The sequence below is a fragment of the Paramisgurnus dabryanus genome, chromosome 23 (assembly GCF_030506205.2).
Source record: "Paramisgurnus dabryanus chromosome 23, PD_genome_1.1, whole genome shotgun sequence".
Classification (NCBI taxonomy): domain Eukaryota; kingdom Metazoa; phylum Chordata; class Actinopteri; order Cypriniformes; family Cobitidae; genus Paramisgurnus; species Paramisgurnus dabryanus.
Genome location: NC_133359.1, coordinates 29972009 through 29999464, shown reverse-complemented (window position 1 = coordinate 29999464; position 27456 = coordinate 29972009). Strand labels below are relative to the sequence as shown.

General features: G+C 42.2%; 1 protein-coding gene across 7 annotated transcripts in view; it reads right to left on the bottom strand.

Annotated features, from left to right (window-relative positions):
• ano1b (anoctamin 1, calcium activated chloride channel b) overlaps nucleotides 1-27456 on the bottom strand; it is a 75341-nt gene that overhangs the window by 30362 nt on the left and 17523 nt on the right. For 3 of the 7 annotated variants that reach the window (XM_065297979.2, XM_065297982.2, XM_073813305.1), the window contains exons 3-8: nucleotides 20262-20585; nucleotides 7047-7145; nucleotides 6797-6948; nucleotides 6568-6622; nucleotides 6433-6484; nucleotides 209-264 (exon numbers count right to left, since the gene is read on the bottom strand). In XM_065297979.2, the coding sequence (XP_065154051.2) occupies nucleotides 209-264; nucleotides 6433-6484; nucleotides 6568-6622; nucleotides 6797-6948; nucleotides 7047-7145; nucleotides 20262-20585 (738 nt within the window). Of the gene's footprint in view, nucleotides 1-208; nucleotides 265-6432; nucleotides 6485-6567; nucleotides 6623-6796; nucleotides 6949-7046; nucleotides 7146-20261; nucleotides 20586-26486; nucleotides 26684-27456 lie in introns of those variants that run through there. The other 4 variants (XM_065297981.2, XM_065297983.2, XM_065297984.2 and 1 more) reach the window with 4 other exon arrangements.

The following is a 27456-nucleotide window of genomic DNA, read 5'->3' as shown; positions in this document are numbered from 1 at the left end:
TTTGTAAAAATATGTGTTGCTTATGGATGCCCTTCTGTTACATGCACATTATTCAAAGAAAGTTGAACAACTGATCTGAACGTACAGATCAGAATTGTTACTACAATAACTAATCAGTTCATTGCAGATTAATAGCTATAATAAGATCTACAGAACGGATTATCATCTACCCATTAAAGCAAGTTTAAGAATACAGAAAAATACTTACATCATGTAATGGATAAGCTGCTGTATAAACTCCGCTGCCCAGTAGACTAGTTATTCCTGAACAATATTAAAAAAAAATGTATATATATATAACTTGGAGTTTTTACAGTGCACTTAAACAATTAAGTTAACTTGGTGTTCACAAAGACTTAACTTAAATTGTCATTTAACTTTATAACAATTTGTAATGAAAGGTATTCAGGACTGACTCTATGTCAATAAATGAATGAACTTAATTCTCCACAGAAGCACACAACAACCTGCATCTTCGTTATAGTGGAGAGATATACAATGAGTAAAATGTGGTGCATGCATACCAAGAAAACAGTGATCACCTGAACGGTGACTTCACAAAAAATATAATTTACAACAAAAAATCAATAATGCTACAAACAATGTAACATAGCTCATATGTCCCATCAGTTGTTTTTTCTTCGACCAAAATTAAATCATTCAAAATTTTGGGTATTCCTCACCACATCTTGAACTGATAATTTTAAGTTAATTGCACTTGAATTTTTCAGTTTATGGTTCTTGTTAGTAAATAAGGTAAATGAACAAAGATAGTTAAGATATGGATCCATAATGCAAAGTTTAAGTCATAATTGTTCAACTTTTTTGAGTAGAAGAAGCATTAGGGCATTCAGTGTTTACAAAACTTACACTTTCTGAATTTGTTCATTTCAACTTAAAATCTTAAGCTTTTACTGTCTCATAAAAATTGTTTTTATTCACTTAAAAAAATCTTCATCCAAACTAAAAATTTTGGGAAATAGTTCACATCTATATTTTATAACTTGAGCCAATGAAAACAAACAACTTCTATGTCTATAAAAACTTGGCAAAAGGTATATTTTTCTTGTTAAAGAAAAATATTAAATGTATTTATAGTATACTTTTTTAATATTTGTTCGTTGTGTGAATGGTAGAGGAATGTTACATTTTATAATTTTCAAACTCTCAAACATTATTTCTAAATGTTCTGTAAATTCTAGTCCAGTTTTGTTAATGTTTAAAGAACATTTGTTGGTTGTGTGAATGTTAAAGGAATGTTACATTCTATCATTTTTAAACTGTCATTAAACATTATTTCTGAATGTTCTGTAAACATTGCTGTAGAAAACACTATTCATGTATTAGGTTTATATGTTGGTTTTGTTTGATTTAAAGTCACCATTATGAGGATCAGTGTTTGTTTTAGATGACTTTTGACTCTTTGGGGTGGTTTCGCGGACAGGGATTAGCTTAAACCAAGACTAGGCCTAAATTTAATTAGGGAATTTGACTAGTTTTTACAAACATGCCTTACTAAAAACATTACTTGTGTGCATTTTGAGGCAAAACAAAGGGCACTGATGTATTTTAAGATATGTCAGTGCAAGTTTTTTCAGTTTGGACAGCTCTTAATTTATTTTAGTCTAGGACGAGTCTAATCACTGTCCGGGAAACCACCCCTTAGTGTTTAAAACACGTTTGTTGTGGTTAAAAGAAGCCAATAATGTAATAATTACAATGGTGGTTAATATCTGATGCTTGAGAAATTTATTCACACCGCAGTGCATGCTCGGAATCCTGCATGTGATTTGTAATTTGTAGATACCCAGCATGCATTGCAGAATTGTTAAGATTCTGGGCCCGTATGTATAATGCCGCTCAGAGTAAAATTTTGTCTTAAGTGTGTCAAAATTCTAAGAATGACGTCATTTTACTCTTATTCCTAGACTTAAGAATAAGTTTGATTTATAAAGCCTCCTAAGTGTTAAGAATAGGTATCAGCTCCTAAATTATTTAAGAGAGCTGGAGAGGTCTCTTAACCTAGTTAAGAGTAACAAGAGGGCACCAGAGAGGTGGAGATCATGTACTTTACAACAAAGAATGTGTTAGAATTAATTTAATTCAAATATATTTCTATAGCACTTTAAAAAAAAATTTGCATTGTTGCAGAGCAGATTATGTACAATAAATACATGTAAGTAGTATATAGACAGTAGATAGGAAATAATATAACATGAAATATAAAGAGTATAGGGTCTTCTATACAATGTATATTATATTACACAATATAATATACAGTATAAGATTAGTGAAACTTATTCAAGTGCTTGCACATTACCAATAATTTTTATGGGATTATCAAGACAGCAATGGTACTTAAATGTATATAAATTTGAATAATATACACTGTAAAAAGTTAAAGTTGGATCAAATTATTGATAATGCCTTAAAATTTTATGTTTTTTCAACTTAAATTTCTCAGTTTAAGTGAAATAATTAAAGTTAAAAATGTTTAAATATTAGGGGCCCTATTTTAACGATCTGAAACGCAAGTGCGAAGCGCAACGCGCAAGTGAGTTTGTGGGCGGATCTTGGGCGCTGTTGCTATTTTCCCGGCGTGAGAAATAACTCTTGCGCCGGGCGCAAATCAATAAGGGGTTGGTCTAAAGTAGGTCCATTATTCATAGGTGTGGTTTGGGCGTAACATCAAATAAACCAATCAGAACGCTATCCAACATTCCCTTTAAACGCAAGGGCGCAAGTTCCATGGCGGGTTGCTATTATTATGACGGATTTACCAGGCGTACGCCAGGAGCGGTTTACAGCCGAGGAGACCCACGTTCTTGTAAGAGCAGTCAAAGACAAAGAAGTTGTTTTGTATGGGGATAGGAGAAACCGCCCAAATCAGCGTAGGTTAAACAGGCGTGAGAGGAAATAGCCACAGTCTCATCAGGTGGCATCCCCATCGTTGCGCCAAGCGCTACAATGATGTCAAGAGATGGGGGAATCCCAAGCTTGCCAGCATAAATCGGGCATGCCGTGTAATGGGAGGTGGATCTGCCTCTACACAGACGCCAGCAGAGGACATCTCTGCGTCCACCCTCACCGCTGAAAGGGTTTGGGGGCTTTGAAATCGGACCCAAGAAACGCAAGCAAGGTCCAACCCCAAAGTACTCTTACAAATCAAGTTCATATACATTAGGTTTCTTATGAAAACATTTTAATTATTATTTACATAAAATAAACGTAATACAGCCACACAACAAACTTATGAAAATATTTTAATCGTTATTTGCATGAGAATTTTTTAACGCAGCCACACAATAAATAAAAACTATCACCACAATGCTCACCACTATGATTCCCCTTATCTCGTGTATTAATATTTTTAAAAGCAACAATTTATGCTTTGCAAAAATATCTGTTGCATCTGTGTAGATTAGATGCAAAGTGTATGCACGTTGTGCACGCTATACATTATGGTCAAGCATGCGCCCTTAAAATAGCATAATGAACAACGCGCCACTGACTTTAAACTTTTTTTTTCTGGTCAGTGGCGCAATTGTTTTTTGAAACTGCAAAATAGCATCAGGGATGGTTTGCGCCGGAACACGGCTCTTTTTTTGCGCTGAACCCCCCAGGGAGCGCAAGTTCATTCCCTAGTTTGCCGACGTGCGTCTGTGGAGGGAAAAACCCGCTGTGCGCCGGTGCAAAATACGAATGATACATGCGTCACTGACAAAGTCAATTGCGCTGGGTGCAAGATAGGGCCCTAGGTGTTACCAATTGAAGTAGGTTTTTAAGTAGAGACGCTTTTACATTTTACAGTTTATGATAGGTAAATAAAATACCATAAAATGTAAATAAAATCTACACTAAAAAATTTGAAGTATCTACAAATTGCAGTGACACCATTACATGTAAAGTGATATTAATAGAGTATACAACCCTGACCCAAAACATAATGTTAGCAATGTTAGCAATGAGCAAGCCAAAGGTGAAAGTGGCAAAGATGACAAAAATTACAATTGTGTTTAAGTGGAGAAATCCAACTTAAATTGACCATCTTGTTCAGGCTTGATCATCAAAGTATTTTTTATCTAAGTCTTTGCAGCTTGTGAGTAAAATCAAATGATGTGATTTATCATCTTAATTTTTAAATAGCATAGTTTATTTCATTAACATGTTGAAACTTAATCAAAATGGTGCAAAATCGTGTAAAATAAATGCATGTACTTATTTGTAATATTGTTAAAAAATGTTTGAAGCAAATTTAAATTAAAATATTTAAATGGTAATATAATAGTTATGTCTTCATGATTCATGAATGTATGGTGTCACATGCTGCTGTGACTGTACCATTGCCGGCTTTCTATTGGCTGATTCAGAGGTTAAGGGTGGCCATTTTAGGTTGAAATCATTGTAGTCCTCAGTTTGCAGCACTTAAGAATGGGCAGGGACGGATTGGCAATCTGTGCGTTCTGGAAAAGTCCAGAACGGCCGTTCAACGGAGGGCCGTCGCCCGGCCGATGGCAAAAAATTCTAATAACGCAATATGAACAGCCAACAGCAGAGGCACTAATACGATCACTTATATGCTGCTACGTGTAAAAAAAATGAAGAAGAGTCGGCCTACTAGCCGTGATTGGTCCACGGATTCCCGGAATTCGCGAGCGTCTATGTTTGCGAGCCTGAGCATCCACAGCCTGGTCATGATGAGGGGACAGACCGAGTTAACTTCACATCAGCAAGAGCTAAGTGCCAGTAGTAGCAGGACATGTGACATTATAATATAATATACACGATATAAAAATAAATAAAACTCGCGTGAAAATTAACGTAATGCGCAACTAGTGTTAGAGAAAGACGTGATGTGAGTGTGTGCGCACGCGCGTGTGTGTGAGAGAGAGAGGCGCGGGCGCGATTGAACAGTGGAAACATAAAAACAATACATACTCTGTTATTTTGTTCATATGGGACATAATTCAAACAGCAAAGTGTTTGCTTATATTTGTATACAGTCGCAATAAAACAAAACATTTTGCTTTTGTCAAACTGTAAACTCTTTTCAAACTGTAACCTACAACAGTCATCTAACCAAAATCACACACATCAAAGCAAAAAATAGTTATCCAACCCCGTTTAAAAACAGTCTGTGGGTGGACATTCATCGTTCCATTGGTTTTCATTTCTTTCATTGACTTTATTGTATATGAGAGGTTAGTGAGCTCACATTTTCTGCTACAATGAAGACTATTGAATTAAACGGGTAAATATCAGGCATGCATTGCAACCACTCTAAACGTGCTAATAGGAAAGGGGGCTAAATAATTGACCAAATATTAGTTTAACCAAAAAATAGCTTGCACTTTATGTCTGTCAGAGTGCAGTTTTTCCTTGTCTTTCATATTTGTGTTTAGTATTGTGGAATTGGCAAAGACCAGGTGGTTGTTTTTGAAAGCTGTACAGACAAAATTAATAGGCCTAGCTATTTTCATTATTTCACAGCCTTATTATACATCAAAGTTTAATATGACATGGACAAAATATTAAATATCCTTGTCTAATAGTCTGACAGTATTGTGGCATAGTATCAGGACATCCTTGTGTCTATTGCGCACGGCTAGGGGCGAATGGCCGGATGATGGGCCTATTTGGGAAAAAGTCCAGGGCTGTTTTTTAGCCCCAGTCCGTCCCTGAGAATGGGTCTTAAACTTTCTGAAAGTTGCTTTCAGCTTCTTTATAAACGTCTCCTACTCTCAGAATGGTCCTACTCCATACTAAGAATTTTTTGACACTTAAGTCATATCTTAAGACTATTCTTAAGAGCATTTTTGAGATGTTTTATACATACGGGCCCAGATGTGAACTACTGTATTATTTTTAGTGGGATTAAGGAAAGAAATGAAATGAATTTCATGAATGAAATTTTTTGTGTGTATATGAGACAGTAAAACCTTAAGATTGTAAGAAATTGCAAGTTGTGTCAATTTAAAATTCAGTTGAAACAGCAGCACCACAAAATACTTTTTACAGTGTAGATCAGGGGTCTTCAACTACTTTTCTTCAGGGGCCAGATTCTCCAGAGGTCGCATTTCCAAGCTGCATACGTCATTAAGTCTCAGAATTGTAACAATTATAAAGTTGACTATTATTCTTAGTTAATCGTAAATTGTTGTAATATGCTTATGATTTGTGAATGCAATGCTCAGTTAACTTAAACTTGATGACGTATGCAGTTTGCATATGCGACCTCCGGAGGCTGCAGCCTTCCGATTGAGAAACGGCCAAAGGTGACCGGCGGGCCGGATAAAGATGATTGGCGGGCCGCCAGTTGACTAGCCCTGGTGTAGATTAACTGGATTGTGTTGTTAACATGAAACACAGTGACTAAATACACAAAAATATTTGTGCACAAAACTCCAAACATTCTTAATAGTAGAGACTTACCCATGCTAAATGTAGCTTTTGTGCACTTGGTTCGTTTTAAAACTTCAAATACCTAAAACGACATTCATAGTAAACCTTAAAAAAAGATACAATACATGATTAATACAACATATTTAAAAAACAATTTATACTTACTAATGAACTTCTTGTTTTACTATCGAAAAAGGAATCTCTGTCAGACAAATCGAATCTATTAAGACAAAAACAAAATTTTTTTGCATACTGCCAGTGCCATCAATTCCTACAGTATTCAAATACATTCACACTGAGAACACAAATATGTATGAAGTATTATGCTATTGAAGGCTGTGTTTTGACCATTACAATGTGAATGGAGTTTTAAAGATTATGTGCAGACACTTACAAATGTTGCTTTTCTCTAGAGAATGGGTACGAAAGATGCTTCACGTTGTGTATTTTGTGCTCATCCACGTTTGGGTGAAGGGGATCTGTCAGTTTGGTGACGAATGTTGTGATCTTTTCCAATACACCTCTACTCTGCTTGACCTCATAAACCTATACAGTAACAACACAACATCACAAATACTGATCACAAACTCCAAATGTAATGTTAGAGCGCATAGTGAGTCTTTTAAGAGTTATACAAACTGAACTTTTTTGGTAGGCATCTTCATTTTCATAAATTCTGCCTCTCGACAGAGAACACCCCACGGAGCGTGAATCTTCACAAAGCCGACACCAGGAGTCTTTGTCTGAAAAGATTTTTCTCTGTCAGTCATGTGTGCATTTGAAGGGCTCCTTCTACGTTTTTTTCATGTTTTCAGTTTAATTTTCTGTGTAATATTACTGTTTGAATATAAAAAGATAAAAAATATCAAGTTTACTCCATAGGAAAAAAGTATTCTCTATAGCAGAAACCACAACAAATGGCTTGTATTCCTATTATATTTTTTAGAAAATAATAAAATATCTAGAATGCATTATACATATATATATATATGTACATACGTAATAACTGATGACGGGTCGTTGAATTATTTATAATGAATGCACACCCAAGGTGGTAATGTGGAATGATGTGAAGCAGAGGATGTTGTACTGTATGCTTTGGATCATGAGCTGTTTCAAACCTTTGCCATACTTTATACCTCCAGTCATTTTGGTACAGGTTGGGAAAAGATCCAGAACTGGTTTGGATTTTTTGATGTTCTTTAGCAAAGTGCAATTTGGTTTTCTATTCTATAGGTTTATGAATGGTTTGCACCTAATGGTGAACCCTTTGAATTTGCTCTTTTGAAGTCTCTTCATTGTAAACTTTGACAATGACTTGCCTCCCTCCTTAAGCGTGTTCTCCACTTAACTAGATGTTGTAAATAGGTTTATCTTGGAGAGGAGAAAATCCTGCATTCATCCTTCACTGTTTTCTTTCATGGATGTCCATGTTTTTTAAAATGTTGCTTAACTCTCCAGTGTATTCATTTTTATTTCTCAGATTGAACCATATTGTTGACCACTCCCAATCTTGCTGCTATCTCTCTGATGGATTTGTTTCGTTTCTAAAATTGATCAATGTATGGAGAGCTTCTTTTACCGCATGATGTAGATTTACAGCATCAGCGTCTGCATGCAAATCAACTCCAGAAATTTTGCCTACTTAACTGAAGAAAAATAACAAAGGACTAGCCCACACCTATACAAAAAAACAACATTTAAGTCAATTGTCCAATTACTTTTGGTCCCTTGTAAGAGGGGGCTACATGTTAAAGAGCTGTTATTCCTAAACCCTATGTCCAATGTGAATGTGAATACCTTTAAATAAAAGCTGAGTGCGTATACTTTAAACACATATTATATACTGTAACTGTTACTTGTTCACAACTAAACTAACAAAAAATTTGCATGTGTCCAAATATTTATGGTCCTGACAAGTGATGAGAATAACAATGTTATGAATAAACGGCGTTGCTAACGGTGTTGCTTTTATCATTAACAAGTAATCAAACCAATTACTGTGTAATTAAAACAATTTTTATCCGAGTAGGCTCTCTCTTAACCAGACAGTAGGACCTGCAATGTTTTTTTCTTTGGTGTGTGTTTTAGGGGGTGGGACACATGTTGTTTGTTAACACACATGTCTGAGCACATGCACAGTCCGAGCAGTGTTGTAATCTTGGTGAGTTGTCGCTAGACTTAGCAACTTTCTAGACCCTTTCTAGACCCTTTATTTAAAAAAAGCGATTAGGATAAATCTAGTGACCTTTTCTGGCATTGTTGGGGACTTTGGAGACTGATGTGAAAGCACGTATCATTCTCTCTTCTCAACGAGCAGAGAGTGCTGCTGCTGCTGCTGTGGGCCCTATTCCCATCCCAAACCACTCACAGGCAACCCGGTCCTCTCGCAGGAGTACCTCCAAGTCGCACACACTGGCAATAACAGAGTGATGGCAAGTACAACAAGCATAAAGGTAGCGTTCGCAAACACTGGAAGTATAATAAGCACCACTTTTCCATCTTTGAGGTGAAAGGCAAGTATGTTTATGTAACGTGCAACTTAGAAGAAAGAAGTCTTTCCACTTCTGTGGCAAGTTATTCTGACCTAATGAAACACCTAACATCATCACATGCTGCCAAAAAATTAGTGGTTTCTCTTTAGTGTCCATTTAATTAATTTAACATAATTTAATACTTTTATATATATATATATATATCCTGCCCTCATCATAGCTTATGTCAACTGGTCATTTCATTAAGTGACAACGTTAAAAAAAACCCTCTTGATTGCCACCTCATAAAAAGTACTCGTTTGACATTCTATTAGAAATACAATGAGCAACAAGAAGTGAAAAATATTCAAAGTGTTTAGTTTGTATGTGTGTTGGGGGGTATAAGTGGTTTACGGGGACATGAATAGTGTATAATAAACTTATGTAATAATGTAACATGTACTTTTTTAGAAATTAAATACTGCCAACAGTTTTTTGTGATGGTTGGGGTTAGGGACTGTAGCATAGGAGGAATAGAATATGCTACTCCACTTCGCGTCGTGCCTAACATCGCCCCTTAGCTGTTATAAAATGCTCTGGTAACCCACTGCTTCTTGGGGTTTATTGCGTTTATAAAACGGTTAAAAATAAAACACAAATAAGTTGTAATTATATTAGTACAAAAATTACTCTTCCGCCAAACAAAGTAGTTCCTCAGAATCAAGTGTGACTGAAACAGAGCGCAGTTCCCAACCAACACAGATGCAGCAAAGACACAATGAAAATATGATTTAAGACTGTGGTGTTTATTTTATAAATCACCATTCATCAAATGTATAAATTAACATTGATATTGTGCAACTGTTGAAGTGATGATCAAATATGCTTGGAAGCATGCTGAACTCTTTCCTCGTCAGCGTTTTTTTTTAAGTTGCCACCCAGTTTTAGTTTAATGCTTGCAGAAAAAATATCTTCTTTAAATAAACATAAAATATCAAATGAAACCACAGACCATCCACTTTCAAAAAAACAAAAAAAAAAACGTTTCATCCTACCTTCAATTGTTCTCTTATCACCTCTCAAATTTTTTAGCTAAAAGCGGAGATAATTCAATTTTTATGAAGAACTTATGTAAGAGATCAGGGGCCGTATTCACAAAGAATTTTAAGGCTAAAAGTAGCTCCTAACTGGCGAATTTAGGAGCAACTCCTAAAAATAATGGGCGTGTCACTCCTAAATTTAGGACTCCTAATTTTTTTCACTAAGAGTAATTCACAAAGCATTTTAGCCCTAAAAGTAGCACCTAAGTCTGGGACAGCTTAAAAGAAGTCGAGAGGACTCCTAACTCACTAAGACCTATTCACAAACGATCTTAAAATGCCTTAGGTGCTGATCCTCCTTAACATGGACAGTTTCACCAACTCAAAAGCATTGCACATACTTAAAAGCACACTTTAATGTAAGCATATTGTTTATGACATTTGTTTCATAATTCATTACATTCATGGCAAGCAGGAAGTTTTTTAGAATTACATGAAACAATAATGATATTAAATATTTAATATTATAGGCATACCTGTTGCCATGCTAGTCTGTTTAAAGGCTGCAATCTCAACCCTCTACTGCGATTGTAATGCATACCACCGCCTCTCGCATTCGTCCGGGGTCCGCGACATAAGCGGGAATGTTGCATTGATCTGCAACAAATCCTCTCCCCAGTGATGCGCGGGTTGATCCGAAATGAGCGGATGCATGCGGTCACCCGCGGTCACGAGTCATCCAAAAATATTTTTTATGATATTCGGGTCGCGTTCGGTCGGGTCGTTTGAAATAAAGATGGCAATTAACTATTAAACAATTACTACTTAAAAAAATGCTGGCCAGGGAGCGGGTCGGGTACACTATTTATTTTTTATTTTTTGCGGTCCGACTTGCGTGCGGGTTAGTTGAAAACGTTGGTCGGGTGCCAGTTGTTTTGTACATTGACCCGCGCATCACTTTCTCGCATGTCTCACGCTTAGTTTTGCTTGATATCTCAGTGCCGAATTTCCCTTTTATTACGTTTCTTTTTTCCAGCACCAACTGGGCCAGTAGCAAAACTGATCCTGCATCCATTTGGGCTTTCTTTTGGTGGAGTTCCACCATCATTTATTTATTACATTAGGCAGGCTTCTTTAATATGGGCAACATTTCCTTGCTTTAAGTAGTCTATTTAGGCTAATCCCTTACGAAAATTAACCATGGTTTTATTGTGGTAAAAGTGTAGTAACCATGGTTTTTTGGTCAATTGATTACTATGAGCAAAACCATGGTTTTACTACACTAACCATGGTTTAACTATGGTTTTTGAAATCCATGGTTGTCAAAACCATGGTTCCCTTTCAGTCGGTCACTACGACGTCACGTCGTGACCGACGAATTGGGAACTCGCTTAGAGGGACCAATCTGCTTCGAATACTACTAAAACGCCAATGAACTTGGCATTGAGATATTTGCATAATGCTGGCGCCGCCCCGCCAGGTGCGTATATAAGCAGCAGGTGCAAATAGGGAAATTAGCTTTTTATCGCTTCGAAAGCCGGCAGTATCTGCTACTGAGAAGCTACTCTACTCTGGTGGGATTCGATTGCTGAAGTTGGTTGGACTAGCAGTACCACAGCGGACGCTTCGCTTAATTCCACGACTCTACATCTGTTTATTGTTTTGAGTTTAGTGTGTGCGTTGCCTTCCTGTGCGCTCATCAACTAAGCATCTGAGTGAATTTCCCTAAAAGAGTGATACGAGAGAGCTTTGTGCCTTGTTAAAGGCAGCCACTCTCTCGTATATCCGGACATCAGCGTCCTTTTCAGGATGGCTTTTCGTCCGTGCGATCTTGGGTGCGGCAAATACATGGGTCCGAAGGACGGTCACGAGCGTTGTCTTTCGTGTTTGGGCATCGAGCACGCAGAGGCAGCGTTCGCTGGGGGTAAGTGTTCTCACTGCGAGAACATGTCCCTTGTGGATTTGCGCAGACGGTTGTCTTTCCTCCGGGAAAAACGCAACCCTCGTCATGCGAGTGCTGAACGCCGCCACGGTGCGGCTGTGAAGCTCTCAAAGGACGACCTGCGCATCACTGTGCTGAGCCGAGCGGGGGATTCGTCCTCAGGCTCTCAGCCTCCTCATCCACAGCCGGTTGATGTGCCGATGGAGACTTCAGCGTCGTGTTCTACGATGTCTCTAGAATCCATCGTGCCGCCCTCCGGGTCCACCGACGCCGCAGCATCCGAGGGTGGGCCTCCTCCCCCTTACGTGGACCCCGACGCCCTTCCTCCCTCTGGTCGGGTTGGGACGCCGGAGTTCGATCCAGAGATGGTGGCCGTGCTCGCTCGAGCGGCGGAGACCGTAGGGTTAGAGTGGGTTCCCCCCCCTCAGCCCGAACCGTCCCGCCTGGATGATTGGTTCTTTGGAGCTGCCCGGGTTTCACAACCCTCTCCACCGGTGCCTTTCTTCCCCGAGGTGCACGAGGAGCTGACTAGAACCTGGAAGTTTTCCATGAGTTTTCCATGAGATTACGGCCGTTTCAGCCCTCCCCCCTCACCTCCCTCACCAGCGGAGCCGCTAAGGGTTATACGGGGATCCCTCCTGTGGAGCGCGCGGTCGCGATGCAGCTGTGTCCGGCCAACGCTCCCTCTTGGAAGGACCGCCCAACCCTCCCCTCTCGTGCCTGCAGACAGTCCTCCGGTTTAACGGGCGCTGCCCACCAGGCATGTGGAGAGGCGGCTTCAGCCCTGCACGCTATGGCGTTGCTGCAGGTTCACCAAGCGAAGGCCTTGAGGGATCTGCACGAGGGAGGACACGACTCGCCTGTCCTTTCGGAGCTCCGGGCTGCCACTGATCTGGCTCTTCGCGCTACGAAGGTGACAGCGCAGGCAATTGGTCGTGCCATGTCCACGATGGTGGTCCAGGAACGCCACTTATGGCTATGTCTGGCGGACATGTCGGATGCGGAGAAGAACAAGTTCTTGGACGCTCCAGTGTCCCAGGCTGGCCTTTTCGGTGAGTCGGTGGAGTCCTTCGCCCAGCAGTTCTCCGCCGCCCAGAAGCAGACAGAGGCGATCGCTCAGATCATGCCCCGGCGCAAGCGACCTGCATCTCGCCCTCCAGCGCCGGCGGGCCCGTCTGCTCCTCGCCGAGGGCGCCCTGCGGCGGCTGCCTCCGCCCCCCCCCACTAGAACATCTTCCAGGCCACGGAGGGGGAACAGCCGTCGACAGCCCGCCCCGCCCGCCCCACCCGCTTCCCGTGGTAAACGGAAATCGAAGCGGCCCTGAGACGGGCGACCTGGATTTGGATGGGATCACTCTACGGGAGACGGTGATGGCATCGCTCCCTCCACCGGTAGAGGGCCGGGTGGAGAATCTTTGGTTTCGTTTTGTTTCTGTTCCGCCGGCTTCTCAGCCGGCACCCACAAAACCACAAAAAGAGTGCATTCCTATTCCTTCTCCAGGTCTCCAGAGGATCGAGAGAGATGTGAGCGGGCATTTACATGCTCTTCCTCCCTCTCCTCTATCGCCAGCGGGTGTTCTGAGGAGTTCCAGCTCTCCGCTGAGGAGACGGGACCACCAGCACCCTCCTCGGAGTCTGTGCTCTCCGCTGAGGAGACCAGACGACCGTCACCCTCAGCGGGCTCAGGTCAGTGTCACACACACACATACTGTAGATACTTATGCTGTCCCAGCAGACGTACCGGCAGTACCACCTGTCCCGCTCAGCCGCCCCACCGCGGGTACCCCGACAGTGCCGTTAATTCCCCTCGTACGGTCCCTGGGGGCGTGGCTTCAGCTTCCCAGCCCGTCTCGTTGGGTTTTACGCACTTTTGCCTCGGTTACGAAATTCAATTCATCCGGCACACACCCAAATTCTCGGGCATTCGTTTCACCACGGTGAAAGCGTCCGATGCACACGTACTGCGTGCAGAGGTCGAAGTCCTGCTGGCGAAGGACGCGATCGAGCCGGTCCCTCCAACCGAGATGAGATCGGGTTTCTACAGCCCGTATTTTATAGTACCCAAAAAAGGCGGTGGGTTGCGACCGATCTTGGATTTGCGCGTTCTGAACAAATCTCTGCAGAAGAGGTCTTTCAGGATGATAACACCGAAGCAAATATTCAATTCAATTCGCCCCCAAGATTGGTTTGCGGCAATAGACCTGAAAGACGCGTACTTTCATGTGTCCATTATCCCTCGTCACAGACCGTTTCTCCGGTTTGCATTCGAGGGACGGGCATACCAGTACAAAGTTTTACCGTTCGGGCTATCCCTCTCTCCCCGTGTGTTCACGAAAGTAGTGGAGGCGGCGTTAAAACCCCTCAGAGAGAGCGGCGTTCGCATATTGGCTTACCTCGACGATTGGCTTATAATAGCGCATTCTCGACGGACGCTGTGCGAGCACAGAGATTTAACGCTTCGGCATCTCGCCCGTTTGGGTCTTCGGGTCAACTGGGAAAAGAGCAAACTCTGCCCCACGCAGAGGATCTCTTTTCTCGGGATGGAACTGGACTCGATCGATTTATCGGCGCGTTTGACAGAAGAGCGCGTCCAGTCAATTCTGACTTGCCTCTGTTCATTCCGAGGGAAGAATGCGGTCCCGCTGAAACAATTTCAAAAGCTCCTGGGGCATATGGCAGCAGCAGCGGCCGTGACACCGCTCGGACTGCTCCATATGAGACCGCTTCAGCGTTGGCTTCACGATCGAGTCCCGAGGAGAGCGTGGCGCGCCGGCATCCATCGTGTAGCTATTACACCTGCGTGTCGCCTAACATTCCCCCCGTGGTCGGACCCCGCGTTTCTCAGGTCCGGTGTGTCCATGAGACAGATCGCTCAGCATGCTGTTGTACACACAGATGCGTCCGACACGGGCTGGGGTGCCACGTACGACGAGCTTACAGCTTCAGGGGTGTGGACAGCACCCCAGTTGCACTGGCACATCAATTGCCGAGAGTTGTGGGCAGTATATCTGGGACTTGTACGCTTCGCTACGGAGCTGCGAGGGAAGGATGTACTAGTACGCACCGACAACACTGCGACCGTTGCGTATATCAACCGTCAAGGCGGTTTGCGCTCCCGTCACCTGTCGCATCTCGCTCGTCATCTCCTCCTTTGGAGTCAGAAGCATCTGAGGTCCCTTCGTGCCATTCACATTCCGGGCTCGCTCAATACAGCGGCGGACGCGCTTTCTCGAGCTGCGCGCCCCGGCGAATGGCGACTCCACCCCCAGACGGTCCAGCTAATTTGGAAGAAGTTCGGTCGTGCGCAGATAGACCTGTTTGCGTCGCCGGACGATACCCACTGTCGCCTATTTTATTCACTAACCGAGGGCAGCCTCGGCGTGGACGCGTTGCCACACAGCTGGCCTCGGGGGATGCGCAAATACGCATTCCCCCCAGTGAGCTTAATCGCACAGACACTGTGCAAAGTCAGGCAGGACGAGGAGAGCCTTTTACTGATCGCCCCATATTGGACGAGCAAGAATTGGTTTCCAGAGTTAATGCTCCTCGCGACAGCCCCTCCCTGGCGGATTCCCCTGAGGAAGGACCTTCTTTCTCAAGGAGGGGGCACATTATGGCACCCGCGCCCCGACCTATGGGATCTCCATGTGTGGTCGTTGAGCGCGCGCAAGGTTTAGGTGATTTACCGCAAGCGGTATCTAACACAATCGACGCGGCTCGAGCTCTGTCCACAAGACGGGCTTACGCGTTTAAATGGAACCTTTTCGTCACCTGGTGCTCTTCGCAACGCGAGGACCCCAGAGAATGCCCTATTAACATCGTGCTTTTATATCTTCAACATAGGTTAGACGGTAGGCTGTCACCCTCCACCATTAAAGTTGATATCGCTGCTATTTCTGCTCATCACTCACTTATCAACGGCAGATCAGTTGGCCAGCATGATTTAGTTATTAGATTTTTAAGAGGCGCTCGTAGGCTAAACCCCTCGCGCTCTCCTTCTATTCCTCCCTGGGACCTGTCCATGGTGCTGAAAGCCCTTCAGGCCCCCCCGTTCGAGCCTTTGCAGTCTGCGAGTCTGAAGCTTTTATCAATGAAAGCTCTGACCCTGCTAGCATTGGCTTCAGTGAAGAGAGTAGGAGATTTACATGCATTCTCTGTTGACGACTCGTGCCTTCAGTTTGGTCCTGCTGCCTCAAGCGTAACGTTGAGGCCCAGACCAGGCTACGTGCCCAAAGTTCCCACCACTCCCTTCAGAGACCAAGTGGTGAGCTTGCAAGCGCTGCCTCCGGAGGACGCAGACCCAACCATGGCTTTGTTGTGCCCCGTACGCGCACTGCGACTCTACGTGGATCGCACGCAAAGCCTCAGGACCTCAGACCAGCTCTTTGTTTGTTATGGTGGCCAGCAGAAAGGGAAAGCTGTCACTAAGCAGAGGATGTCTCATTGGATAGTTGATACTATCACCCTGGCTTATAATCTTCAGGGTATTCCTTGCCCCTTTAATTTGAGAGCACACTCCACACGGAGTGTTGCCTCATCTTGGGCTCTAGCTCGTGGTTCCTCGCTAACAGACATCTGTAGAGCTGCTGGTTGGGCGACACCTAATACGTTCATTAGATTTTACAGTGTTTGTATCGAGCCTGTATCCTCTCGTGTTCTTTCCTCACCAGGGAGGGCACGGAGAGCAGACTCGCAGGTCGGCTTGCAGCCTCCAACTGATGCTTCATAACTGTGTCAGTATGGAAGGCCTTCAGAACAAAAATGCGTAATGGTTTGAATTGTTCTTCCTCCGCTGCCTTGGCAGCCTTTGTTGCGGAGCATTGGCTGTCAGCCTTCACTAGCTGTATCCTCGCGAACCTACGTGTTGGCTCGGGCTCCACATTGTGTCCCACCGGGTTCCTTTGTGAGTATTTTTCCGTGGAGTTAATCCTACCAGCCCACGTTTCCCTTAGCAGAGCACTGCTTTGCTTACACAGCCACGGCTGTCTTTATTCTCTTCGTCCACCATTAGCCCTTAAGAGGGGCGGTGGCTTCCGCAGCGTTCCTATCCCGCTCAGGTAGGGCGCTTCCCAGTCGCTGGCACTTCTGTGGGTTAAAGGAACATCTAGTGCCCGGCCTTTCTGCCCTATCTTATTTCTCCATGTCCCCGAGGGGATTTTGGAGGATTTTCTGCAGACACTGGAAGAGGTCAGCCCCTAGTGGCGTTTTGGTAGGGATTCCCAATTCGTCGGTCACGACGTGACGTCGTAGTGACCGTCTGAAAGGGAACGTCTCGGTTACGGATGTAACCCTCGTTCCCTGAAGGAGGGAACGGAGACGTCACGTCCCGTCGCCACAGGTGCTGCCACCTGCTGTTACGGCCGGTCACACTTTCCGGCTTTCTCAGCGAAAAAGAAGCTAATTTCCCTATTTGCACCTGCTGCTTATATACGCACCTGGCGGGGCGGCGCCAGCATTATGCAAATATCTCAATGCCAAGTTCATTGGCGTTTTAGTAGTATTCAAAGCAGATTGGTCCCTCTAAGCGAGTTCCCAATTCGTCGGTCACGACGTGACGTCTCCGTTCCCTCCTTCAGGGAACGAGGGTTACATCCGTAACCGAGACGTTATTTTGTGGTAACCAGGGTTTTACTACAGTAACTATGGTTTTTTGGTCTTAACTGTAGTAAAACCATGGTTAATTTTCGTAAGGGATAGGATGTACATTAATCAAGCAAGTGTTAATGCAATGTCGTTTTTTATTATTAGGCAATTGGCGGTTTTCATTTGTATTAGGCTACCTTGATTTAATTAAATTAAATTCACGACTTTTCTTTTATATATGCATTTCGATGGCATTACTATTATTATTTTGTATAGGACACAGAAATATTTCGATATTGTAATTCCATGATTTGGTGCGTCTGTGTTATGTTCCGCATGACAGCCCTGTCATCTAACAACCAATCACTGTGGTCATTGCGAGGCAGCTCGTGCATGAGAATTGACGTCATCCGTAGCAACGAAAACTCACTCTTAGTTTAGGAGTAATCATTTTTCCTTACTAAAAGTAGGTCTGAAAGGCGTTGTGAATAACTTTTAAGAGAAAACTCCTAGCTAAAATCTTTTAGTGCGATTTAGGAGTACTCTTAGTGATAAGATAAAATGCTTTGTGAATACGGCCCCAGGGCTCGTATGTATAAAGCCGCTCAGAGTAAAATTTTTGTCTTAAGTGTGTCAAAATTCTAAGAATGACATCATTTTACTCTTATTCCTAGACTTAAGAAAAAGTTTGATTTATAAAGCCTCCTAAGTGTTAAGACTAGGTCTCAGCTCCTAAATTATTTAAGAGAGCTGGAGAGGTCTAGTAACCTAGTTAAGAGTAACAAGAGGGCAGCAGAGAGGCGGAGGATCATTCACTTTACAACAAAGAATGTGTTAGAATTACTTTAATTTAAATGTATTTCTAAAGCACTTTTGAAAACAATTATTGTTGCATTGTTGCAGAGCAGAAAAAGTACAATAAATACACGTTAGTAGTATATAGACAGTAGATAGGAATTAATATTATAAACATTATGAAATATAAAGAGTATAGGGTTTTTATACAATGTATATTATATTACACAATATAATAAGATGTATATTAGTAAAAAAAGCACATTCAAGTGCTTGCACAGTACCAATAATTTTTATGGGATTATCAAGATAGCAATGGTATAATGTATATAAATTTGAATAATATACACTGTAAAAAGTTAACGTTGGATCAAATTATTGATAATGCCTAAAATGTAATGTTTTTTCAACTTAAATTTCTCAGTTTAAGTGAAATAATTAAAGTTAAAAATGTTTAAATATTAGGTGTTAACAATTGAAGTAAGTTTTTTAAGTAGAGCTGCTTTTACATTTTACAGTTTATGATGGGTACATCAAGTACAAGATTGCAGTGACATCATTACATGTAAAGTGATATTAGAGTATAAAACCGTGACCCAAAACACAATGTTAGCAGTGAGCAAGCCAAAGGTGAAAGTGACAAAGATGGCAAATATTACAATTGTGTTTAAGTGGAGAAATCCAACTTAACTTGATCATCTTGTTCAGACTTGATCATCAGTATTTTTTATCTAAGTGTTTGCAAACTTTAGTCTTTTCTTTATAAACAGCTTGTGAGGAAGTTAAAATAATGTGATTAATCATCTTAATTTTTTAAATAACATTATGTTTGTCTATTTCATTAACATGTTAAAAACTTAATCAAAATGGTGCAAAATGGTTATTTGTAATATTAAACATTTTTTGAAGCAAATTAAAATTAAAATATCTCAATACTAATATAATAGTTATGTCTTCATGATTCATAAATGTATGGTGTCACATGCTGCTGTGACTGTATAACATTGCCGGCTTCCTATTGGCTGATTCAGAGGTTAAGGGTGGCCATTTTAGGTTGAAATCATTGTAGCGCTCAGTTTGCAGCACTTAAGTCAGCACTTAAGAATGAGTCTTACACTTTACTGAAAGTTGCTTTCAGCTTCTTTATAAACGTCTTCTATTCTCAAACTGGTCCTACTCCTTACTAAGAATTTTTTGACACTTAAGTCAAAGCTTAAGACTATTCTTAAGAGCATTTCTGAGATGTTTTATACATACGGGCCCAGATTCAAAGCCATCAAAACTTACACGCTGTGTTTTCATTGTTGAGTGAATGCGTCAGTGTTTAAGTTGGGTAAGATCGCCACCCAGTGGATAATAGCGGACGTATGAACTTGAGTTAGAAACTCCTCAGACAACGTTTTCTCTTTATCGACGAGATGACTCAACAATATTTGACAGTTATCTGGATATCGCCATTAATTGTGCAATTGTATAGACAAATTAATAATATGATTAAAGACACTCTTGTTTATTTTCATAAATCAGTACGCAGCAACAGTGGTGCAGTGATACTTATGTATTTTGGTCTGAACCGTGAGGTTACCGGTGTATTTTATCACGGCTTAGAACGCATTTCAACCAATCAGAATGAAGAACCAGAACTGCCCGTTTTATAATATACAGTTTATACAGTATAAAATTAATTTCATCCATGGAATTGTAAACCACATATGCCCTGTAAACCACATATGCCAGCGTGTGTGTGTGCGCGCGCGCGTGCGTGTGTGTGTTTTTACAATAACTAAAAGAGAAAAGAAGCGATGTTTAGCTTAAAACTGTTTTTTGTTTTGTGTGGTCGTATCTTGTGCTTTGCAACATGACAATGTGTCTTTTGTGCATTTTCACTGTGAGTGCTCATGTGAATTTAACTGAGCTCAGCCAAAAAGAAAAAATGATCTATTGCACACAAAAACCCTATGGTGTGGGAATGTGGTTCCTTTCCACACACTTTCCCAAAGTTATCATGAAGAAATAGACACCTACCTCCTCTTCTCTCTCCAGCTCCAGGCCCATCTCCATCAGGTTAATCTCAAACTCCTCACGCCGTAAACACTTGTCATCATCGTGGTGGTTCATGTTGTGGGCACGAGAGCCTGCTTCAGGGTCATTTTTGGGCAGCGGTGGCCCTCGACCACGGCGCAGGGTACGAGTAAAGGCGTTGTCAATAAGATGTATCGTATGTCGTCTTGAGCTACTGGTCTTTTTGATCTGGTAAGTGAGGATGTAGTCTACCCGTCTCTTGCCATCCTGGAAGTACAGACCTCGCCGACAATGTGTGTTCTCCTCTGGACTGAGAGCTTTCAGGAGCTGAGGGGAGAGGGAAGGGGACAACATGAGTACTAAGCAGTCACTGTGTGTGTGTGTGTGTGTGTGTGTGTGTGTGTGTGTGTGTGTGTGTGTGTGTGTGTGTGTGTGTGTGTATACCTGGTAATCATCACGTTGTGGGGACCAAATGTCCAGACAAAGATATGAATACCAGTAAACTGTCGACCTTGTGGGGACATTTTGAGGTCCCAATGAGTAAACAAGCTTATAAATCAAACAGAATGATGTTTCTTGATCTGAAATAGTTTTCTGTTGGGGTTAGGGAATAAAATATATAGCTTGTACAGTATAAAAACCATTACGTTTATAAAATGTCAAATTGCAGCGAAGCATCTTTACAGTAAATACAGAGCAGTTTTTTATAAAAAATGAAAAAACAGAATATGTTTTTATTAAAAATTACAAAAAACAAGTGCATTAGTCAACTGCTTAAAACAATCTGTTATATTCATAAAGCTATCAAACGAGACCATGTATAAAATGTTTCATTTGTATCATCTTACAGTAAAATTGCAATTAAACTTTATTAACTCATTTTGAATTTAACAACATTTTCATAAACATTCACATTAACATAAGATAACACATAAGACATTAGTCTTATATAAGCATTAGTTCAGGCTGGGTTGCTCAAAACATTGACTAGAATCACTGCACTGTAATACTGTAAAATCATACACTGTCATAAAAGCTGTCTCTTGGGCAGTACTCATTAAAAAAGTCCTAATATTTACCATATAGGTAGAGATATACAGAGGTAGGGGAGACCAGGGCTGGTTGTCTCATGGGTTGGTTGTCACATTGCTTATTCCAGACACACTACATGGTGCTGCTGTGGTAAAATTTTGATATCAATCTTTTAGCCATTTTTTTAGCTTACTCATTTGCACTTGGTATTTTGCTGAGCAGACACAAAACATTGAGGTTAGGAGACAACATTGAGGTTATTGTATTATGTATTATGTTGTGCTATCTGTCAATTTTCTGTGCTTTCGACTGCTTTCTATTAATGTAAAGCTGCTTTGAAACAAGCACCAATTGTGAAAAGTGCTATATAAATAAAATTGAATTGAATTGAAATTATTTTTCATTTTCATGGGTCAGAGTAAATTTTCATGTTGGTGGTGTTTTTGTGTTGAGAGCTTGTAGGATATTAGTCATTAAAAAACAAAACAAAAGCCAAAAGTAGTAGCTTTATTTTGAGTCATCTTTTAGCTATCAAGTTAAAGCCATGTGGCAGCTAGCTTAGCATGTTTGTGAAGAAGTCAGTTGGGGATGGTTGTCTGATAGCCTTCAGGGTTGGTTGTCACATGTGAGTACTGGACATGAAGACCTTTTAAGACTATTTGTTTGTTTGTTTGTTTGTTTGTTTTTGTTTGCTGTTAGGCAACTTACATAATGAAATGATAATAAAGAGGTTTTAGCACTAAAAATTAAGCAGACAATTCAAGTAACTGATCAACCACTTTAATCCCATTGTTTAAACATAAGGGGCATTGATGACAACTATTATAGGGGTGGTGTTCATATTAAAACCTATTTGCAGTTTCTAGCTTAAAAAACTAAAAGATATCTTTTCAGATCCCATTTTATCACTGAAATCCTATTGAACATCTATAGGGACAACCAACCCGTGATGGGGTTGGTTGTTACATTGTGTCAGAGTGTCATTGATGTTAATTACTTCCTGTTACAATACATTCTAAAAGTAAAAAGTATACACATTTAAAGCCAAGACCCCAAGTTTTCACTTCATGTAGGAATTACTGCTGAAAGATTTTTTGAAGATGAGCAATTCATGCATTGGTAAAAATTGTGACAACCAACCCCGGTCTCCCCTACCAGTAAGTACAATTTAGGTAAAAATGTGTCCTATTTAAAAGGGTCCTGCCTCACGGTTACATGCAAATAACCTGTTGTTATTACTTAGTACGTAAATGTATAATTACACTGTATACAGTGACACCGTAAAATAAAGTAACCAAAAACTTTTTTTTAAAAGACTTTCAAATATTGGATGCACAATTATTATTCTTTACATTAAGATGAAATGTATATAATATACTCTGCAGTTCCTGAATCATTGGTAGGAATTCTACAGAATGTCAGGGACGAAAAACACACAGGGATCCCAGAGCAGATTAACAGAAATATTTATTAAGGAAATAACGAGTCAGATGGCAAACTGGGCACACTCTGCACACTGCGTTCCGCACACGCTCGGGCTCCTGCCACACGAGCGGTGGATGAGAGAGATAGGGCACACACACACAACGGGAGAAGGATCCTCCACTTAACAGGGTTCCACACCCTCAAAACACTGGCGGATGATGACTCTCTAGAACTGGTAACACAGTCTCAAAGTCTTCAGTGAGCAGCCAGATCGACCACAGCAGCAGAGAAAGCAAAGTAGAGCACGGGCAAACAAACCAACGACAAGACAAGACTAGAAATAGCTGGTTAAGAAACTAGTAGGTACAAACACAGCACAAACACTGGCGTACATAGACAAACGGATCTGCAAAGACACACTAGAGACACAGGGATTAAATACACAGACCAGACGAGGGGATAACAAGCAACAGGTGAGGAAGACAAGAGGAGGCAATCACACTGAACAGGAACACCTGTGAGGAAGCACACGTGAACCTGTAAAACACATACAAACACAAGACAACCACAATACAAACAAGACAAAACCATAAATATATTTATATATAAATAAATAAATAAATATATATATATAAATATTATATATACACACACACATGAAAACAGAACCCTAGACTAAACAAGACATAAAAACAAAGACTAGATAATACAAGGGAGCAGGGAAGAAGTCACAAGACACTGGAAAAACGTGGTTTAATATAACAATACCAAAACCACGTTCTCCCACACAAAACATGTACTGTTAGAACCCTGCCATACAAAACTAGATATAATTACCAACAAGATTAAGGCAGAGTCCTAACAGGACCCTCCCCTCAAGGGACGCCCCCTGGCGGCCCTCAAGGAGAGACACAGGACAAGACAGACTGAACACTGGACACCATCCACGAAAACATGACAAACACCAACAAAGGAAGACAAGACAGAACAACAAGAGGGTTAGGGTGGGACAACAAAAACAACAAACAAGGGAGGGGGGGGCGGGGGAACAACAACGTTCACAGGAGGAGGGATGGGACTGGGACCAGGACGAGCCTTCTGACCCCGGGGAATAGCTGAGGGTTGGGTGCGTGGAGGCCGGGCAGGCCTAGCAGGGTTCTTAGGGGAGATAACATTGGGAAAAACAAAGTCTGGTCTTGAAGGCTGAGGGGAAACAGGAACAGTGACAGGGGGCGCTGCGGCCGGCAGCGGAGACGACACAGGAACAGTCACAGGGGCCGCTGCGGACGGCAGCGGAGACGGGACAGGGACAATGACTGGAGGTGCAGCGGGCGGCTGCGAAGACGACAATGGGACAGTGACAATGACAGGGGGCGCTGCGTCCGGCAGCGGAGATGACATGGAGACTGTGACAGGGGGCGCAGCGGACGGCTGCGGAGGCGAGACAGGAATCATGACAGGGGCAATGACAGGGGGCTGCAGCGGTGGCTGCGCAGACGGCAGGGGCTGCAGCGGTGGCTGCGCAGACGGCAGGGGCTGCAGCGGTGGCTGCGCAGACGGCAGGGGCTGCAGCGGTGGCTGCGCAGACGGCAGGGGCTGCAGCGGTGGCTGCGCAGACGGCAGGGGCTGCAGCGGTGGCTGCGCAGACGGCAGGGGCTGCAGCGGTGGCTGCGCAGACGGCAGGGGCTGCAGCGGTGGCTGCGCAGACGGCAGGGGCTGCAGCGGTGGCTGCGCAGACGGCAGGGGCTGCAGCGGTGGCTGCGCAGACGGCAGGGGCTGCAGCGAAACAGAGGCCGGGGAGGCGGCAGCTGACTGGAGAATTGAGGAACCTTTCTTCCTCTTTTTCTTCTTGGGACGCGGAGCAGAGTACGGGGCAGGTGGAATGAGCGCCGTGGTGGGAGTGGCAAGATCCGTGGAGGACCCCTCGGACGCCGACTCCCACGAGATCCGCCTCTCGCGCTTCCCTCGAAGGCTGTCAGGCTGGGCAGAGCTTGTAGAGCTAGATGTGGTGGGTGCTGATCTCTCTGGGACCACCATCCCGACGATGCGACCCTCTGGGATCGGTGGCAATGGGTTAGAGGAAGCAACCTCGGCTGAGACCCCGGGCTGAGGACGATTCATGGCATAGTTCATCAACTCAATCAAGCCCAGGGACCTCCGCATGCCGAACTCGTTAGGGCTGAGAGGCTCATCGAGGCCACTGTTGAAGGCGATCTTGAGCTCCTCCCAGTCTAATCTGGTCCCTCCCATGGCATATAGAAACTCAGTCACAAAAGCGCTGCACCTTCTTCCCCGCTGATGACAACCGTGTAAAAGTTGAGCCCGACGGGCTCTGTCAGCTGGATTCTGCTTAGGTTGGTCCATATCTGCGGGATCCAGTCTTGGCAGATCCGTTCTGTCAGGGACGAAAAACACACAGGGATCCCAGAGCAGATTAACAGAAATATTTATTAAGGAAATAACGAGTCAGATGGCAAACTGGGCACACTCTGCACACTGCGTTCCGCACACGCTCGGGCTCCTGCCACACGAGCGGTGGATGAGAGAGATAGGGCACACACACACAACGGGAGAAGGATCCTCCACTTAACAGGGTTCCACACCCTCAAAACACTGGCGGATGATGACTCTCTAGAACTGGTAACACAGTCTCAAAGTCTTCAGTGAGCAGCCAGATCGACCACAGCAGCAGAGAAAGCAAAGTAGAGCACGGGCAAACAAACCAACGACAAGACAAGACTAGAAATAGCTGGTTAAGAAACTAGTAGGTACAAACACAGCACAAACACTGGCGTACATAGACAAACGGATCTGCAAAGACACACTAGAGACACAGGGATTAAATACACAGACCAGACGAGGGGATAACAAGCAACAGGTGAGGAAGACAAGAGGAGGCAATCACACTGAACAGGAACACCTGTGAGGAAGCACACGTGAACCTGTAAAACACATACAAACACAAGACAACCACAATACAAACAAGACAAAACCATAAATATATTTATATATAAATAAATAAATAAATATATATATATAAATATTATATATACACACACACATGAAAACAGAACCCTAGACTAAACAAGACATAAAAACAAAGACTAGATAATACAAGGGAGCAGGGAAGAAGTCACAAGACACTGGAAAAACGTGGTTTAATATAACAATACCAAAACCACGTTCTCCCACACAAAACATGTACTGTTAGAACCCTGCCATACAAAACTAGATATAATTACCAACAAGATTAAGGCAGAGTCCTAACACAGAAAGGCCAAAAGATTTCATATTGTACTGTATTTTTGTGTGCTGGTCAAGAAGGCAATTGATAGCGAACACATCATATTACACACATGCCTGTACATATATGCATAAGGCATGTGGTCTGGACCAGTTTTAGATATGACATAAAATATATGTTTTTGAAGTCTTTATTTATGAGGTCAGCTTTTTTTGTACAGCTCATGCAAGTGATCCAGCAACTGCAGAGTCTGTTATGCAGTATAACATTTCCTCTAGTGTCATCTACATCTTACAGGAACATTTGCTCATGCTTTATGACACATAAGTACATATAGACCTGCCACGTTTTCATCTGTATATTTATCTATAATCTATACTGTGCTGTATGTATATACACATTTCAATCAAATTCAAGTCAATGAAACAGCAATTAATAGGAGTAATTCATAAGAACAGGTGTGCATTATTGCAGGTATCAAATATGTCTAGAAGTTTTCAAAAAACAGTGATTCATGCCACACTTACTTGGAATTTTCCATGAAAAACTACATCCTTTAAAAAGTGCCTTGATTTGCAGACGCTTTGTAGTTGAGACCCTTGACTTTCACTCTCAGATAAATTCATCTCACAAACGCAGTTCGATCCTACCTCCTACCTGTTCTCGCTCTCTCTTATTCTTTAACCCTGCTTTCTGTTCTTCTTTCTGTCTTTCAAAATGAAGTAAGCCCAAAGTCACAAACTGAACCCTGTTGATATTTGAGAGGAGTAAGAGGAGCCAAGAGCTAATATTAGATTCAACTATAAAGCCATACATCAAACTCTCCAAGATCCCTTACTCAAGTCCCTCTGTCTTATGCATCTATTTGATGAAGTGTTCATTGTATAATGAGGTGTTTGTCTAAACATACTTTGTATGTTGATTTTACATTTGTTGTTGTTGAATAGCAAAGACCTATTTAATATAGTATTTTTAAATTTCAGATAGCAACTGTAAATAGATCTTAGCATGTAAGACAACCTTCGTTATCCATGCACTTGTGTAAACTGCTGCTTGTTTCTTTGACTAAACCACAATTTATTATAAAAAAAAAAGAATAATAATACTTTTTACCACACTGCAATGCAGATGCATGTGGAACCAAAAAATATTGCCGTTTCTGCAAGCATGGTTCTCATGGCAGGCGCCAAGAAAAGCAGCAGCCGTGGGGTGATTCCGACACTAGACGCCTAAAGCTGCATTCAGACTAGCAGTAGCAGAGCGACGCAATCTCATTGCTTTCAATGAAAGCAGTTTCAATGGAAGAAGACGAACAGCTGTAGTTTCAATTAAATGTCATGACTGGGCTGGACTCACACACAAAATGTGAATAGCAGGTGGCAACTGCTCCAAAACTGGTTATGTTGGTAAGGAAGCACGATTTAAAAGCATGTCTGTGTTTTATGACTTCAAACTGTATTAGTTATACAGTGCAGATTTTCCATCAAGACATTTCAA